At 33.5% G+C, this 19,740-nt stretch overlaps 1 protein-coding gene and 1 pseudogene across 1 annotated transcript; one reads left to right on the forward strand and one right to left on the reverse strand.

The window, feature by feature from the left end:
* Nucleotides 1-5,969: 5,969 nt before the first annotated feature.
* Nucleotides 5,970-8,699, forward strand: LOC116113377 (annotated as a pseudogene).
* Nucleotides 8,700-16,513: 7,814 nt separating this feature from the next.
* Nucleotides 16,514-19,160, reverse strand: LOC116113318 (probable WRKY transcription factor 21). Its single transcript, XM_031399476.1, has 3 exons — nt 17,771-19,160; nt 17,527-17,652; nt 16,514-16,848 (listed from the first exon to the last, which is right to left on the reverse strand). The coding sequence occupies exons 1-3, from the start codon at nt 18,553-18,555 to the stop codon at nt 16,704-16,706; spliced, it is 1,056 nt and encodes a 351-aa protein (XP_031255336.1). The 5' UTR covers nt 18,556-19,160; the 3' UTR covers nt 16,514-16,703.
* Between the last annotated feature and the right edge of the window lie 580 nt (nt 19,161-19,740).

Raw genomic sequence — 19,740 nt, forward strand, 5'->3', positions numbered from 1 at the left:
TGCCTTCGTCCGTGGTCGCCATAACAACTTGGGTGCTCCAATTTCAGAGAAAGACTTGTGGCTAGGGTTCCACAATTTTTCTCAAGCCCTTGTTTTATATGAACCAACCAAGCGTCCAGATCAAATGCAGCAATCCAACGGCTCTCAGTTGATCTCTCTTCATAACCAATCCAACAGCCCATATACTGCCACATCATCACTAGGGTCCATTGGGTCCAATACACTTAATACTTCAAATTGGCAAAATGGGCCAAATGGGCTATCTTGGTCCAATGGTCCAACCGGGTCAACATGGCAAAATGGGCAAAACGGGTCAAATGGGCCCAAGTCACACAAAGCTGGGAAAAATAAATTTTTTACGATTATTGCAAAAAACGGAGTCACGCTCGAGATAAATGCTGGAAATTACATGGGCGTCCTACCAACAAATCTGGTAATTCAACTGCTCACCAAGTCAACATTATTCCTGCTGGAAATGCAATTTCTGCACCCATGATCAGCACGGAACAGTAAAATCAATTACTTCAAATGATGAATCAACTCCCACAAACGTCCTCGGCTTCCTACACAGGTACATCTTATTGTTTAAATTCAATTAAAGATGATATTTGGATTATTGATTCAGGGGCTAGTGATCATATCATTTGTAACCAAAAAAATTTTACCCACAAATCCAACACATCATCCATTTCCATTCGCATGCCAAACAGGAATATAACACCTGCCACACATATAGGAACAGTTCAACTCAATAAACATCTGATCCTTAAGGATGTTCTATTTGTTCCAGATTTACGATTCAACCTCAGATACGTCTCAAAAATTTGCACTGATAATCACTGTATTCTAAAATTCCACTCTAATACATGTGAATTTCAGGTCCCTTCGAATGGGACACTGATGGGCTTGGGTAGATCAACTAGTGGCCTGTATTACTAAATTTCTGATAGTTCTTCCAATAAATTTCTCCATTGTATTACAAATAATAAAACTTTTCAATGTAATACAAATATCAATAAAAATTCATTTATTTTCCATCAAAGACTAGGTTACAGTGCATCCATTTCTCAACCAAAATGCCCAATATGTCCTTTAGCTAAACAATCTCACATCACTTTTCCTCATGGCACTTTTATTACCACACAGCTATTTGCCCTCATCCATATTGATATATGAGGTCCATATCACACTAAAAATCATGACAGGTTTAGGTTTTTTCTCGCCATTGTAAATGATTTCTCCAGGGGCAAATGGGTATTCCTAATACAGTCAAAAACACAAACCCTCACGCACTTAGGAATTTTATATCCATGGTGACCATCCAATTCAAATCATTAGCTCAAAGGGTTCGAACTGATAATGGTCGGGGAATTTTTTAGTCATCAGTGTTCCTCATTGTTTTTGTCACTATGCATTCTACACAAAAGCTTTTGCACATACACTCCTCAACAAAATGGGGTAGTAGAAAGAAAACACAGACACCTCTTAGAAGTAGCCAAAGCCCTAAAACACCAAGCCAACATTCCCATTAAATTTTGGGGAGAATGAGTGATCACTGTCACATACCTGATCAATCAGATGCCAACCTGTATCCTTGGTGGGAAAAGTTGTTATGAGGTATTGTTTTGCAAAGCACCCAAAATCAGTCATCTTCGAGTTTTTGGTTTTCTCTATTATTCTGCAATTGTTGGGCCTCATGACAAATTCGAACCACGAGCTACTCAGTGCATTTTTGTGGGATATCCAATGTTACAAAAAGGATATCATCTCTATGACCCCACATCAGATAAGATTTTTATTTCTAGAGATGTCATTTTTCATGAAAACAATTTTCCTTTTGTTATAAATGATGCTACTCCAACTCCATTAACCAATCACCCATGTTTCTTGAATATGAATCTCCAACAAGTCCTCAATTTGCAATACTTCCTATCCCTACTACCAGTTTACCATCACCAGAAACTATACCACAACATCAGCACCAACCTACTCCTACATCTCCACAAATAGTTTCCCCTCCACCTACTGAAATACCTTCAACCACATAAACAGAATCTTCTATCCCACCTCCAGTTTACCCTCAAAGACGGTCAACTCGTTCCACCCAACCACCTATCTGGACATCAGATTATGTTTGCCCAACCATACTAAATTCATTAGGTACACCATACCTAACCTCTAATTATGTCAATTATGATCGTCTTTCTCCTACACATAGAGTTTGTATCAACCAAATTTCTGTCGACCGTGAACCGTCCAGCTATTCAGAAGCTGTCCAACATATTCAGTGGTAAAAAGCAATGGCAATTGAACTGAATACCCTAGCTCATTATAACACTTGGGATCTGGTCCCTCGCCTCACTCACAAGAAACCCATTGGTTGTAAATGGGTGTTCAAAATCAAATATCGAGCAAATAATTTCATCGAACGATATAAAGCTCGACTGGTGGCAAAAGGTTTCACACAACAAGAAGGTTTTGATTAACAAGAAACATTCTCACCCGTTGCCAAACATGTTACTATAAGGTCATTTTTATCCATTGCCTTTACTCGAGACTGGTTCCTACACCAAATGGATGTTCATAATGTTTTTCTTCATGGTGATTTACATGAGGAGATATGCATGGACCTTCTGCCTGGACTTCGCAGACAGGGGGAAAACACAGTATGTCGTCTGCGCAAGTCTCTTTATGGTCTAAACAAGCATCTCGACAGTGGAATGAAAAGTTCACAGAGGCTCTTACAAACATTGGTTTTGTATAATCTAAGCATGTCTATGCCCTTTTCTCCTGGCGCAAAGGTGAATCTTTTATTGCACTCATCATTTATGTTGATGACATTTTAATTACAGGAAATGATGAAGAGGGAATCAAAAGTTTGAAAGTGCATCTGAATAGGCATTTTGGAATTAAAGATCTTGAGGAGCCACAATACTTTCTAGGGATTGAAATTGCCAGATCTCAAGCAAATATTTCCTTAAGTCAACGAAAGTATGTTCTTAAACTTATATCAGACTCTAGGTTAGCAGCATGTAAACCAAATGTTATTCCAGTCGAGCAGAATATCAAGCTTAACACTCAGAAGTATGATAAAGGGACGTCATCCTCAGAAATAGATCTACCACTACAAGATCCCTCGCATTTTTAGAGACTTATTGGGCGACTAATTTACCTTACCATGACACGCCCTGATATCAGCTATGCGGTCCATATTCTTAGTCAATTCAGGCATGGACCAAAACAATCACACATTGATGCAACAATGAAGCTACTCAAATACTTAAAGGATGTCCTGACTTGGGACTGCTTTTGCCTCGAGATGGAAACTTAAACGTCACAGCATATTGTGACTCTGATTAGGCCACATGTCCCATGACAAGGAAATCTCTCACCGGATTCTATATAAAACTCGGAGGTACACTAATCTCCTGGAAGACAAAGAAATAATCAACAGCATCTCTCTCATCAGTAGAGGTTGAATACAGAGCAATGGCTAAAACGATATGTGAGATCATCTGGATCCTCAGGTTACTAGGAGATTTGGACGTACATACCAAGACACCTGTTCATTTATACTGCGATAACAAAGTTGCAAATGATATTGCAGCCAATCCAGTATTCCATGAAAGAACAAAACACATAGAGATTGATTGTCACTTCATCAGAGAAAAAATTCAAGGAGGTATAATCAAGACTCTACATATCCGCACTTTAGAACAACCAGCGAATGTCTTCACAAAACCATTGTGCAACAGATAACACTCTTATCTTCTTCACAAACTTGGAGTTTATGACATTTACAAACCACAAGCTTGAGGGGGAATGATGGAATGTGATTATTACAGAGTGCTATGATCCAGGCTTAATTAAAGGTTAAAACTATTCTAGCTTAATTCATGGCTTGAGTCATGGAATTACAGTTACAGATTTCATGTAATTACATTAATTGTATTTGATTGTATTTCCATATTTTACATTTGTAATCTTGTATAAATTGAACACATTACAATACTGAAATATACAGAAAATAAATATTCTTTCATCTTCTATCCTCTTATCTTCTAGGCACTCTATCATCTTTATTCCTCGACCTCTTTTGCCTCTTTTCTTGCCATACTCTGACACGTTTGATGTTTGAACTTTGAAACTTTGAACTTGAGGATTGAATTTGTAAACTTTAACTGGTTAAAAACTATCAAACTTTGATGGTTTTATTATTGTTGTAGGGTTTGTTTAATGGTTTTTACATAATATAAAATCTGGGCTTTTTTTATGATGTCATCATGCTGATGTCAGTATAATGACATCACAGGTCTGATCTGCCGGTCAGACTAGTTCAACCGTGAAAATAAAAAATCGGACCTTTGACCGAGTAGAGTCTTAGTCCGGTTTTCAAAACATTGCTTTATAGTTATTAGATAGAGGAAATGTTTATGTGGTTCTAAACTCTAATATCTTCACGTGTAGCTTTATTTATCTTTGAGAAGCCTACGAAATAAGATATCGAAGCACTTATAGAAAGCTAATAGAGTGCCAAAAAATTCCCATGACAAGATGGAAGAGTAGTGGATGATTTCTTACATCGATGGGAATGACGACTCAAAAGTCAAAATATTGTTTCAAATCAAATGTCATCTTTAAAAGCTAAATATTTTGTACTATGTCATACCATTATTACCTCTAGTAACCCAACAAGAAAGATATCAATTGGTGTTGGGATATTAGATATGAAAGATCATAGGTCAAGTTCTCTTTTCAATCCATATGGACCTTCATCTATTGGACATGAGATGATTTTATTATGTTGAAAAATATGAACTCAATTGTTTTCCATTAAAAAAGAAATAGTCAAGATTGATATTTATCTCCTTTACCAAATTTTAATAAGAAACCTAAGCTTAACCTCTTAGGCTTTGATGAACATATAGGAACATCTATGGACCATCTCCATGGAGTTGATGTAAGTTGGGAGAAAACATTGTTAGAACAATAAGTAATGGGGGGAATAAATGCTAGTCATTTGGAAGTGCAACAGTCACAACTTCAACAAAGATTACCATTTTCTAGAAAAGTGGATATTTAAATGCTAGTCATTTGGAACATCATAATACAAGATCAAAAGTTTCATTTTCTAGAAAAGGGGATACTTAATAGTTGTTAAATAATGTTTAGAAAAAGTATTACTTGAATTTAACCAATAAAACGAAACAAGAAATTTTTAAAAACAAAAACAAAAAATAATGTATAGCAATCGTGTCGTCGGCAAGGCTAACAAAGGCCTAACTTGCATTGGCCTACGCCACGCTAACCATAACTGACCTTGCTTGCCATGAAAGTGGCTAATGACTTTATTTTTTCTTCATTTTTTAGGTTTTAGATTTTTTTTAAATTTAAGTTAGCATTATTTGTTTATTTAATTTTTTTTTTTTTAAAATAGGGATATTTACATTATTTAATTGTTTCACGATTAAATGTAACAATTAAACACCTTTTTTCGAAAAAACAAATTCGAATCTTTTAACTATAAATTTCTAAAATTCCAAGCTATTATTGAATTTTTTATGCAATGCATAATCATTTATAATGATAATCCATTGTATTAAAACTGTTAGGTACTAAAATAACAAAAAAAGATTTGCGCGTTTCTAAAATTTATTAAAAGCCGGTCATCTGCCGAATCCGAAAATTAAATTCGTAAAATCGTTGCCGTAAATCGATATCGTGTAAATTGCCACTTCCAAGTTCCAATCTGCAAACGCTAAACACTCTGCTAACTATTGCTTTTTCATCTCTGTAGCCATGGTAATCTAACCCGAGTCGGATTTTCATTTCATTTATTTTTTTTTTTCTTCTTGTTAATAATGTTGATTTGTTTAAAATAGGCGGATGTGGAAACAGCTCCAGGTCAACCGAAGAAGAGAACTTCAAGAAGTTCAGTTTCAAGGCGTTGATTTGGACGTCTTTTGGACATGTCCACAGAGCTCGTCAAGATGTTCAATGCGCGTGCTCGCAGAAGGTTACTATCGATTTTCGCATATTTAATTTTTTTTATTTTGTTTCATTGTGTAATCAGTGTGAAAGAAAATAATACTATTGTTGATGTGGTGTTTTGTTGATTTTAGGTTTCAGAGAGGCTTGATTTGATCAAGAAATTGCGCAAGGCGTAATTTTTAATTGTGCTATTATGCTTTGTTTTGTCATGATAATTGTTGAAACCAATATTTTGTAATTGGATGCTATAGAATTTATCTTTAATCATATTTAGATCCTTAATTTTGATAAACGATGTTTTGACTGCTTTGTTTCTAGTAATAAATAGGAATGACTATTACACTTTTTCTCTATCCATATCTTTGACATAGTGTCTCCACTATTCATTTATGTCATTGCTAAATGTGCTGGATTGTAGGTTTCTTGAGTAATGTTATATCTTGCAAAATTTTATCCCAACTAATGCAGCAATTAACATGTACGCGCTGCTATGTGTCATTTGTTTCTTTCTTGTGCAACTGTTCATCTCTTTTGTCTTCACATTCATCTTGTTGCTATCTAATGCATAATTTATCTTTCTTTCATGTTCATGTCAACGTTGTAATGAACAGTAAATTTAATCAACATTTATTGACAGCTTGGAGAGTCCTTTTTTATGGTCTGTGGTCCTTCAAATTAATTTTGCTCCAAATCGACGGTCTAGATTTCATGATGAAAGATCACTTAAACCATTTTATTTTAAAAAGTACCTCACAGTTTGAATGTGAGATTTGGATCTTTATTTTGTAAATTTTGATTAACTTGATAATGTATCTTAATCATACACAGAAATTATTGGGAGATAAGAGTTTGGTCTATTTCCATCGTTGTGTAGAATGTAAGACACATAAAGTCTTATTATTTTGCAGCTACAAATATCCAAATTTGATTCCTAATACCCCTATTAGTTCGAACTGTATAGGAACAATAATCAATCTTAGCTCCAATGGATTGCAGAGGAACCCTACCTTCTCTTATCCATTCGATGCCGTGCAATTTCTTTCGTTGATCCGCCCTGCAATTTGTACTTGATTCCTTATATTATAGAAGGTTTGTAGAAAGGGGCTTCTTCAAATATCCCTAAATATAAATAAGTATAGGCTTCAAGCTTGTAGTTTGGGGTGCAGGGACAAGAGGCCCAGCCTATACATGAGGCTAGAGCGCAATGACTTTCTCTGAGGGGCTTGCTTCTTCGGGAGTTTGCTGCCTTTCATTTTGTTAGGAGTAGGTGCACTGCTCATCAAAGTCGTAGCTTGCTGTCACTTGCTGTCTACTAAACGAGTCACTGTCCCGCCTGGCCCTATCTTTTCTTTAATCTTAAGTAAAGTGAAGTCAATCATGAAGTAACAGCCCAACCTCTTTGTTTGAATCTTTTCCAAAAAGCTTTACTTTTTTGATCCTCCCCTAATCCAAACACACACAAGACTTGCAACTATAGTTAGGAAAAGCTTCTTTTTGATAGCGGTCATTGGGGTTTCAGAAAGGATCTGATCGTAGATAGAGACTGAACACTGTGCGGGGGTAGAGGCGGAGGTAGCCATCAAGGCAGTGAATTTTTGAAGTATTTGGTTCATGTAATGGCAGCAGATCTATTTCTGCTACAAAAGTTATCTGTGATTTTTGAAATTAAACAACATGTGTCTCTGAATCTCCTATCTTGAATTCAATTTCAAATTTTGTTCCCAACTTGTAATTATAGCTCTAATGGTTTCCATTAGGTCTCTACCATCAATTTTGCTTGTTAATTGTCAATTCATTGAGTTGCAAATTCAAACAGCAGTTACAAGGATGGCTATATGGGTTTTTTCCTGGCTGAGTAAAAAAATTTCTGTTTGTTTGCTGTCCCTGCACAGGGTGCGCATTGTTTGTTATTATCTTTCATTAAGCAGCTTGTTGCTTTCTCGTATGTTTATTAGTTAGTTAGTTCTCTTGTTCTTTTGTTTGAAGAAATTGATGGTGTAATAATATACATGGATGCGATCTATATCAATTGTTTCCAAGCATGAGGTTAATTATGTGTGTGGGGTAGGGCAAAATGATCTTGAGAATATTGATGATGGATGGATTGTTAATATGTTATGGTTTATTCAATTTTTAGTGGTGGGCGGCCTAGAGGTGATGCTTAAGAATCACACTTTAATTCTGACCTCAGCATCATAGCCTTCTTTTTATGTTAGCTTTATTTCTCTTGAATATATATAATTTTTAATGTCCAATATGAAGGCATTCTGGGTTTTAAGAATTGTGTTACTTTGATGATGTGAAATAGAAAGGGGAGGCAGCACTTGGTGAGAAGCCTGAGCCATTAGGACTCACCTTCGCAACATGATCATAGTACCTGAAAGATTGGAAGTATAGTTGGTGTTTACAACGGCAAGACCTTTAATCAAGTTGAGATTAACCGGAAATGATTGGCCATTACCTCGCTGAATTCCATCTCCTACAAGCCAGTCAACAGGGAGGCCAGGTATTGGTGCTACCCACTCTTCTAGGTTCATTCCTTTCAAGTGAAGATTTTGCATAATCTTAGTGGCCAGTTGGGGGTCGGTTTTGTGTTATTTTTTTTTTTTGAGCTCTTCAAACTACTTAACAAAGTAGTCATAAATGGGGTTTTGTTGGTTTTGCATTTTCCTTCAGAATTAGTAACTATTCTTTTTAATTAGCCATCATTCTTATTGATACATTGAGGCAATTTCAAATAATTTGTGAGATAATGGTTCTTGTTTTATGAGACTGTTTAGTCGACTCACTTAAAACTGATGTCCCTTCTAACAGAAGTGAATAAAAGTGTTAAAAATTTATTTTGCACATTAAGAATTGTGGTTTAAGTTGTTAATATACATAGAAAAATCATTTTTCATTTTGTGACAAAATTTTTGGGTGTACTGCTAACTTTGGCGGGAAGTAAACTATTGCTTGAAGTAACAAATAACGGTTAAAGTTGTTGAAACTTTATAGAATGAGAGGAAACTATGCAATTCACAAAACTAGTAGACCAACTATCAAAAGAATTTCAATTGCAATTCGCCAAAACTTCAATAACCATCTGCTTTTTTATGATGAGGGACGAAAAAGATAAATATTTTAACACAATGCTTGATAAAATCTTCTTCATATTTGCACAAAACGAGAAAGTTGAACCTAATTTCTAAAAATAAACAAAATTTGTGAACAATTTTAAGCAGCATTGGCATTGTATTGACAATTTTCATCTACTAAAATTTATAGTTTTTACTTTTCGAATTTTATCTTTGATAAAAACTAGTTGGAAAAAGTATCATTTTGTAAAATAAATGTTTAATATTTACCCTTTAAAAGAAATTAAAATGGGATGAAAGACAATTGTGGACCTTAATCTTTTGTCTATTAGCGGATGATATAAATCCACTTTTGATAAGAATGTCCAAGAAGTTAATGTTATTTGAACCGGGATAATTATTAAAGTGATCTCAAGTTTAAATTAATTAAAAGGTTATGAAGTTTTAAATATTAACTAAGTAGTTTTTTATTATTGATTAAGGATAATTTAACTTGATTAGTGATTAATTAGGATTAATGAAGTATTATGTAATCTTTTAAAAATTATACTATATTCCCAAAAACCAGAAATTCTTGCAAACAAACCCAACACCTTCTTCTTCTCGCCATTACGCATCTCTACCTTGGTTGCTATTTCTTCTTGCTTCGTCTACTCTTCTTCTTCGTCTGCTCTTCTTCTTCGTCCTTCATCTACATCTTCTTCTTCCTCATTCCTCTATATCTTCTTGTTCCCCGCCATTAACACTTTCTTCTTCCTCCACCATTAACATCTTCTCCACCAAAGCTCCCCTCTTCCTCCTCCTGAAATTTCGTCTAAGTATGTGTATCTCCTCTTTTATTTTATTTTAATTTACAGATTTCGTCTAAGTATGTGTCTCCTCTTTACATTTATATTTAGATTTATAAAGATTAATAATGGATGGGTTTGAGTTATGATTTTGATATAGTTGTTTAGGTTGTTGGGTTTGTTTGATGTAATGCAAGTTGAAAGAAGTGAATTTGTTGAATATTTTCTTGCATTGTAGTAGATAGAGGTGATAGCACCGATGTAGGTGGAGATGGCTGAAAATTGTGTTTTGGATCTGATAGATCGCTTAGCGATCTAGTATATGACAGAAGATCGCTTAAGCGATCTGGTATAATCTGGTATATGGTACCATCGCTTTGTATATGACAGAAGACGTTTAGCAATCGGTATAAGTCTGGTTATGGCACAGATCGCTTAAGCGATCAAGCTTATTTGTACTGGATCGCTTAAGCGATGCAGTAACGATATACTTCGGTGAGAAATATATTTCATAATGTTTATTTAATATTTAGCTTTTTTTTATTAATTATTTTTATTATTAATTTTTTTTTCATTTCAATAGAATGTGAAAAGAACACTTCGGTCTTTGTCAATCAGCACCGACATAAAATCTATTGTTATCTATTATTTTTGTTAGTTCTTGGCAAGAAAGTAATATAAAAAATATAATATTGATATAAATTGAACTCTGCAACCTCTGCTCTGCACTCTGTAGACCAGGGCTAAATAGACGGGATCGCTTAAGCGATTAGGGTAATTTACTTCAATATTTATTTTCCATGTTTATAGACATATGTTAATAATAGACGTAAAAGAACTAATTTAATTAAAATATAATAACGGTCATAGTCCACTGAATGAATCGTACACTTGATATGTTTAATATAACGTAAACATTCTATACCATATATGTTAATATAACCATAAAAAACTAATTTAATTAAAATTAATAACGGTTATGTGCACTAAACAAATCGTACATCTGATATGTTTAATAAGACGTAAACATATACACCATATATGTTTAATATAACCGTAAAAGAACTAATTTAATTAAAATATATATCGGTCATGGTCCACTGATGAATCGTACACCTGATATATTTAATATAGACTAACCATTCTACACCATTATGTTTAATATAGCCGTAAAAGAACTAATTAATTAAATTAATATCGGTCATGATCTACTGAATGAATCGTACACCTGATATGTTTAATATAACATAAACATTCTACACCATATATGTTTAATATAGCTGTAAAGAACTAATTTATTAAAATATAATACGGTCATGGTCCACTAAACGAATCGTACACCTGATATGTTTAATAAAGACGTAAACATTCTACACCTTGTGTTTAATATAGCCGTAAAGAACCAATTTAATTAAAATATATAACGATCATGGTCTATGAACAATCGTACACCTGATATGTTTAATTAGTGTAAACATTCTACACCATATGTGTTTATATACCGTAAAAGAACTAATTTAATTAAAAATATAACGGTCATGGTCCACTGAACGAATCGCACACCTGATATGTTTAATATAGACGTAAACATTCTACACCATATATGATATAGCCGTAAAAGAACATTTATAAAAATATAATAACGGTCATGGTCCACTGAACGAATCGAACACCTGATATGTTTAATAAAGACGTAAACATTCTATACCATATATGTTTAATATGGCCATAAAATACTAATTTAATTAAAATATAATAACGGTCTTGGTCCACTAAACGAATCGTATACCTGATATGTTTAATATAGATGTAAATATTATACCATATATGTTTAATATAGTCATAAAAGAACTAATTTAATTAAATGTAATAATGGTCATGGTCCACTGATGAATCGTATACCTTATGTCTAGATGGCGTTAATCGCTTAACCAATCTGTGAAATACAATAAAATAATCCAAATACACTGGTCGCTTAAGAGATTTCATTTCTCGCTTAAGCGATCCTGTATTTAGACTTAGTCGCTTAAGAGATGTGGTTGTATTTGTTATCGCTTAACGATTCTATGCTTTTACACTTGGTCGATTAAGCGATCATAGATCGCTTAAGCAATCACGAACAAGACAGAATCAATATGCTCAACGCACGATCGCTTAGCGATTTATCTATCGCTTAAGCGATCCTTTGCTTTTAACCTTGGTCGCTTAAGCGATTACAAATCGCTTAAACGCTCATGTCCGAGACAGAATAAACTTCTGCCTAGATGCACAATCGCTTAACGATTAAGTATCGCTATACTATTGGTCGCTTAAGTGATCGCTTAACGATCATGAACAAGACATAAATAAGTGTCCAGATGCAGGATCGCTTAAGCGATTCTTCGTTTTTACTGTTGGTCCTTAAGCGACCGTAGATCGCTTAAGCGATCTTCGTTTTTACTGTTGGTCGCTTAAGGCACCGTAGATCGCTTAAGCGATCATGAACAAGACAATAAATAATGCCAGATGCATGATTGCTTAACATCATTTGCTTTTAACGTTGGTCGCTTTAAGCGAGAATCGCTTAACGCATCATGTCCGAGGCAGAATCAACTCTGCCCAGATGCACGATCGCTTAAGCGTCTAAAATCCTTATACCAATCGCTTAAGCGATCCTTTTGCTTTTACTCTTGGTATGTCCAACGCTTGGAATTTGCGTCGGCATCCTCCTCTTCAGTTTCAATTTCAACTCTTGCCCTTCCTGTTCCGCCAATAGAATGTCTTCCGTCGACGCCGTCTCCTCTCCTGGTGGAGCAACTTCAGTCATCGAAAGTTACTCCACACAACTTCTTCATCTCCATTTTTGGTAGACCCAGTGTTGCCTACAATTGGGAGTAGATGGTTTTTTTTTTTTTTTTTCTGCTTCTTTAAGGATCTCATCCATTATAACTTAATCAGGAATAGCAAGGAATGACAAAAATGCAAAAAGCAAAGAAATTGAGAAATTGCAGAAAATTGGAAGAAAAAACGAGAGAGAGAAAGGTGTTTTGAATCCTATTGTGAAAAGAGAAGCTGAGAGAAATGTGTTTTGCCTTTCAAATTTTAAATCAACTTCTCTTTATTATACTCTAACCCACAAATGTTTAAATCTTTTCACCCTAATCTTTTTTGCTGCTTTAATTACACTTAAGTTGCCACATCATATTTTTTAACCTAAAAAAAATCAAAAAGATTTCGGGCCATTTTGTTAAATGGAAACTTGGGATGGCTAGGCAGCTAAATTTCTCTTTTGAACCCACTAAAACTCTTTCTAAATCTCATTGTAAATAAAATTAGGGAAATTATTTTGAGCCCCACAATTCTACTCTAAGTGAGAGTATAATTGTAATAAAAAAATTTTTCTCCTTACTTTATTTCAAAGCTTTGAATTTGCAGTTAACCAAAAAAAAAAAAAAAAAAAAAAAGATTCATCAGAATTCAAAATTTCCTAAGTAAATTGCAGCTTATTTTATTAATTATCAAAAATACTTGAATGTTCTTTATTTTCAGATCTCATATTCTTCTAGACATAAAGAAAACAAGAGTACTGTTTGAACTTCTTTAGGAGAGTTTTTTATTAGTTTATTTCTTCTTTTTTAATTTTTTATTTTCTATCCTAAATTTTATATTTTGAAGAACTGTTACGAATTATTTGTTTAAATGGAAAAATGATTATTCAGCAAGAAATTACTAGAGTATTTATGTCCATGAAGTATTGGATGAGAGTGAAGAAGCTATATTCAATAATTTTCTTTGGTTCTTAAACTTTCTTTGAAAGTTTTACAGGGACGAACCTCAAATTCCATCCAAAATTATTATTATTATTATTATTATCTCCATTATTATTATTCTTTTCCAATTATTATTATTCAGTTACTCTCTACTTATTATTATTATTATTATTATTATTATATAAAAATTAATTCATCATCTGTGTGTCCACAAAATGGAAGATACTGAAGATATTATGTATATGTTAATTAAATATAACCTAAGAGCTAGAAGTTAATTTTGATAATAAATAGATATGATAAATAATTATTTTCTAAGTTTTATTTTATATATATATATAACAAATAAATTGTAATATATATATATATTTGTTAATATTTATCTAATAAATTAGTTATATTATAATGTTTAAGGACAAACATTCTACACAAAAATTAACTAAACATAAAGAATTTTACAATTTATTTGTTAATTTATAATAAGGAGAAAAATGATTCTGTATTATATTAAAGTGGTCGTATTATAATTATTTCTTATATAATATTTTATTATCCTTTGTTTGTGATTTTCTGGCGTGGCTTTTATTTTATTAACGCGTGTAAAATTCACAATCGTATATATAAAGGCTAGGACATGGGCTGCAAACTGGGCCAGTTGGGTTAGATTAAATGGGCCGGCCCAATATAATTCAAGTTAACTAGGCATTTTGGTATAATTATATTGTAAGTTAGGGTAGCGTTATATGAGATCTACTAAATTTTTTTTTAAACCTTATTTTATATAAACTTTACTTTTAAAAAAAAAAATTATTTCAAAATCACCCTTTTCTTCTTCCTCTCTTATTCATCTATCTTTTAATGGGATTATAAATATTATTTGATGTTGTAAACAAAAAAAAAAAAAAAAAAAAAATGTATCCGTTCAATCACTTTGGAAGTGTAGATTACAGGCGCTCCAGTATATGCATTTATCTAATCATATGATAGTTTAGGACCTTTAGGTCACATACACTGACCTAGTTTAACTTATTGAACAGATATACATACGTCCACTATTTTTCATTTGTTACTGGAGGTGTCCAAGTCAGTTTACGCGCATCTCAATTAATCCCTCAACCCCAAACAAGGTAAGCTCTACGATCCGTGGCCAACAATATTAACAACCGTTCTTGTGATTCGGAACCTAAGATCACAGGAGTAGCAAACCTCTTGGCCCTAAGTCTTTACCACTCCACCAACCCATTGTTGGTTATATGTTCATTTTTACTGGAAAACTTTTTGTAACTAAATAATCATATATGTATCCGTTTGATCACATCACCCGTGTAGGTCATACGTACTTTAATATATTCATTTTTCTAATCATGTGATACGCTAACTTTGTTTAACTTATTGAATATATATATATACACGTTCATCGTACTAAAGATTTTTCTCCTAACTTAACATCATATATTATGACAAAAGCAAAGTGATTACGATATTGAAAAATGTTTTTAAGTTTGGGAACCCATCTTAGGTAAGTGATTAGGATTAGAAAATGTTTAATATTTGGGAAGTAATCTTTGTAACCCAAAAGATTAAGAAAGCTTACTTGCCCACAACCACAATTAACATAAATTAGTTAATCTTATACTTAATTATTAATTAATGAAATCATAATTTGTTATTTGAAACATTAGTCTAACCACATTGACTATTGTAACAACCAATCACACGTTTTTGACTTAATCATTTGCCTTTGCCCATAAACTTCAAGAATTGACACAATAATAATTAATAGGGTTTAAATAAATAAATAAAAAAGGTTGAATATAAATTTTGTTACACCAAATTTCACTACATAAAGATATAATTCAGGAATTAAGAGGAGATACTTGTAAAATCCTCTCCCTATTTAGAAACATTTTTTATTTCTTAAATTTCTCACTACTTATTAAATCTGTTATTTTAATAAATTATTATGAGGTCTATTGTTGAATTTGTACCCCGAAAACAAAATTAAATAACTAAGAGAAATTTAACAAAAAAACAGAAATTGAAACGTGTTAAGAAAAATATTTGGTGACTGATTTTAACTTAAAAATCGTTGAAAACTTATTATATCTCTTATTTAAAAATTGAATTTAAATTTATATCAAATAGTTCCAACCGTAAATTAAAAATAATGATTAATATACCAATCACAAAATATTATTGGTAAATAAAATCCTTCGCAATTTAGGATAAGTGAGATTGGAGTCGGCAAGAATTGGATAGATCCATAACAGAAGAGAACGTCACAACTTGACAAAGCATGTTAATGGCTTTAGAATCCAGAAAAACCACAAGCAAATTATATAACAGATTTGAGTTTAATTTTTTTAATAGATTCATTCAATAACCCCTAATTCTAAATGGATTAATATTCAAACATCAAAGTCTCTGAATAATTTTAATTTGACTTCAAACCCTATGACAGCTACATCAGTGACTTTTTCTTGAAGAAACTTTTAATTTCTACCAAATTTGTTCTTCCCCAGTTACATGTTAAAACCACCTAATTTATCAACTACTGTTTCTCCACGTAAAACACACTGCCTTCCTACCCACCTGCAAAGTCTTGAGTTGAGTGACCCCACTATTGATAAAATTGTCCCTCCTGTAACCCTTGGATTTGGAATCCAGAGGCTGAGATGTTCCAAGAAAAAGGAGAACAAAAGTTGATGTAGCCCTAGTAACACAGCTTTATTGTTTTTTGGTCTAAAGTTGTCAATACCACGTTCACATCATACCATGCATTGCAATACAATTCTTATCTTGTTTAAAGCACTAATTGCCTTTTAAAGATGAAAAAGTTCTTACACTTTGAAACCCTAATCCCACATTTTCTTTGGTTCAGCACACGGAAATGAAGCCTGTGGCCACATTGCGAAAAAAAAAGAGTCTTGAATAGCCAGCTCTCCAAGCCAAGAAAAAATTGCTCCAAATATGTCCCATGCTTGAAGTTGAACCATTGCAAAAATATGTACAGGAGCAATTCAAGCCAAACACAAATAAGGTTCCGATAAATTCAACACCAATGACTTGAAGTGATCCGATGTAGCTTTCCCGGAGGTTTATGTGTTTGTCGATTGCGACGGTATCCTCGGGTGGTTATGTTCGCCTTCATAGGTAACAATAAGCATGGATGGATCTTCCAAGCACCTCTCCACATGCTTCCTTGCAGGACAGCCTCTCATGCTGCTACATTTATAGTATCCCCTGCACACATTAAACAAAAGGCTTCAAATTTTAACAATGTTTCTTGATAATTAAGCTTGAAAATGACATTTCTTTAAACAAGGTTTACCAAATACACTTTGAATTGCACCTACATTGTTACAGATAACCAAACTCTGCTATGAAAACAAACTTCCCCATTTGACCCCAACAGTTTTGTTTGAATATCCATAGCAAGGCAATAATCACTTCAGTAAAAATAAAGCCACCACCTAAAACCATTCAAATAGCGACTGCTCGACATTATACCTACTTATAATTCAACGGTAACAACTGGCACAATAGTAATAGCATAACTACTTACAAAGGCACAAACAATTCAGCCCAAGTTACCAACCACAGAAAGTCTTCCCACACTTTGAGTGTGCATTAACAGAAAGAGAGGAAAAAAGAAAAAGTTTTCTTCATTTATCAATCTTCAACGCTTTCCCTAGAAAAGCACTATTTTTTTCTTAATCAACTAACATTTACCATATTAAATCTTTCATTTCCAATTAGAAGTTGATACATACACATCATACCATAGAACAGTAATTAGAAAGCAAATTCCGATGGAAAACTCATAGAAGCATACAGCAAAATGACCAAAAAAAAGAAAAACACCTTTCTAGGCGTCATTTGCAATACCACCAAATCTCAAAAATGAGAAATTGAATATACCTAGGGTGAGGAGAGCCCTTAATTGGCTTCTGTCCATACTTCCTCCAAGAATAATCATCGGGAGGGATATCAGCAAGCTTGTTGCTGATAGCAGGCACCTTGATGGACCTCTTCACTCGATGTTTCCTGTCGATAGAGTAACCAATGATGCAAAATATAAGATAACAGATCAAACACATACATTAAATAAAAAAAGTGAAGATATTATTAACAAGAAATAACATAAACAAGGAAGGAAGTTAACCTCTTCTTTGAGCAGTGGCACCTGCCACTGCTCCCACATTTCACACTCCCATCTTCCCCCCTTCCAGAACACTTCCTCTTGTGTTGTTGTGAACTCTGATCTGAAGAACGAGGTGCACCAATTAAATGGAAGGGACTGCCGTCCAAATTAGCCACACTTCCTTCCATACTCAAGGAAGAAATAAAAGACCTAGTGGATGACATAGTCGGTGTGCAGCTAGAGCTATCAAAATTCAGGTTCACTCCACTGTTACTCTTTCTAAACATCATTTCAGCTTGAAGTTTCAACTGCTGCTGCTGAAGATGTAACCTTTGTTGCAGTTGTTGTTGTTGTTGTTGTTGTTGCTGAATGAAATGGTAGTGTGATGAAGGTGTTTGTTGTGCAAGTTGGAGAGGGTTTTTCCCATTTGACATCAGTTCTAGAGATGGATTCCCCAGAGTTAAAGAACTTTTAGCAAGCGCCCCCATTTCTTGAACTTGGTTTTCATGGAAACTAGACTGGAGAAACTTTATATTCTTAGGTGGATTATCTGTTGTTCTATTGAGAGGATTATCTAAAAGGATCGATTGGTTAAGTGGGGTTGGCAATTTCTTGAGCTTTCTTACTCTAGCATGACCCAAACCAGTATTGAGTAGTGAAACAACTCTTTTAAACCTAAAAACAGCTTCTCCAGTTTCTACCATTAAATTCCTACACTTAAGCTGATCTTGGGGCTGAGACAGTAAACTTAAAACTCTGTGGCAGCTCTCAACAGCTACCTTGTTAGCTTCTTCAACCTCCTCCATTTTAATTTCTATCCCCTCCAAAAAAGAAAAAATATACCCTAATTACCCAAACCCAAACCAAAACACCGCATAAAAAGGCTAAAGGTCTCAACTTTTACTACAAAAACAGATCCTTAGCTCAAAAATGAAGAGTCCATAAAGTCAATTAGCCATTTGTAGATAAACCAAAGACACCCAACAAGGTTTTGAAAACAGAAAATTTAAGAAATTGAACTCCTCAAACGCTTAAATTTGCAAACAAAACAAACCCAGAAGATTAGATTCAAGTGGGTTTACCAAAAAAATAAAAAATAAAACGAAAAACAGAGACCCAGATAAGGAATCCAACACAGAAAGAAAATCTAAGAAAATATGACCAAAAAAACACAGACCTTTGTTGGACTTGGTGGTATCAAACCCTAGATTCTTCCAGTCCCATGGTTAACAGATAGGAAGGTGTGAAAGAGAAGACTTTGGTTCGCTTGAGAATTCACACCTCCATAAGAATACAAAACTCTCATTTCTTTAAAGTTATTATAATAATGATGAAAATTAAACCATGAACTAAAATTTCAGAGAGAGGAAAAAGAACACCAAGATAGAGAGATATATAAAACAGATTATTTTTTATTTATTCTGTAGCAGAGAAGAAGAGAGAGAGAGAGAGAGAGAGAGATGAAACTGCCGTCTCTGTCACAGATTTGAGTGTGGGTCCTACACCAAAGACCTTGGTTATTCTTCTTTTATTTTGCTTTAATTAAAGCTTCTTTAATAAGACTGAGTGGAGTACTGTACTGACATTTGGCCATCCCTAAGGTTTAGACAAAATACCTTTTTGTCTATTATAATTACAAAGTAACATCTTAATCCCTAAAATCAGACTCGGTGAAAAATATTAAGACGTATTAGATTATATGGTGTAGAATAGAGAAATAATTTCTGACTACAATCTATTCAACCATTCATGTATGAGCTTCTAGCTATGGGTGACAATTTTTCACACAATAGGCCAACAAACACAAATTCAACACGATTTAAACGGATTGCGATTGATCTTAATCATATTCATATTGCCGAACTCAACCCATAAACATATTTAGTAATACATTAATTAAACATATTGATAACACATTATGACTCAATTAATTGTTTATCACATAATTTTTCGCTTATAGCATAGTTTAAATAAGTTGAGTTTTATATAAC

Source organism: Pistacia vera, unplaced genomic scaffold (genome assembly GCF_008641045.1).
Source record: "Pistacia vera cultivar Batoury unplaced genomic scaffold, PisVer_v2 Contig678, whole genome shotgun sequence".
NCBI lineage: Eukaryota > Viridiplantae > Streptophyta > Magnoliopsida > Sapindales > Anacardiaceae > Pistacia > Pistacia vera.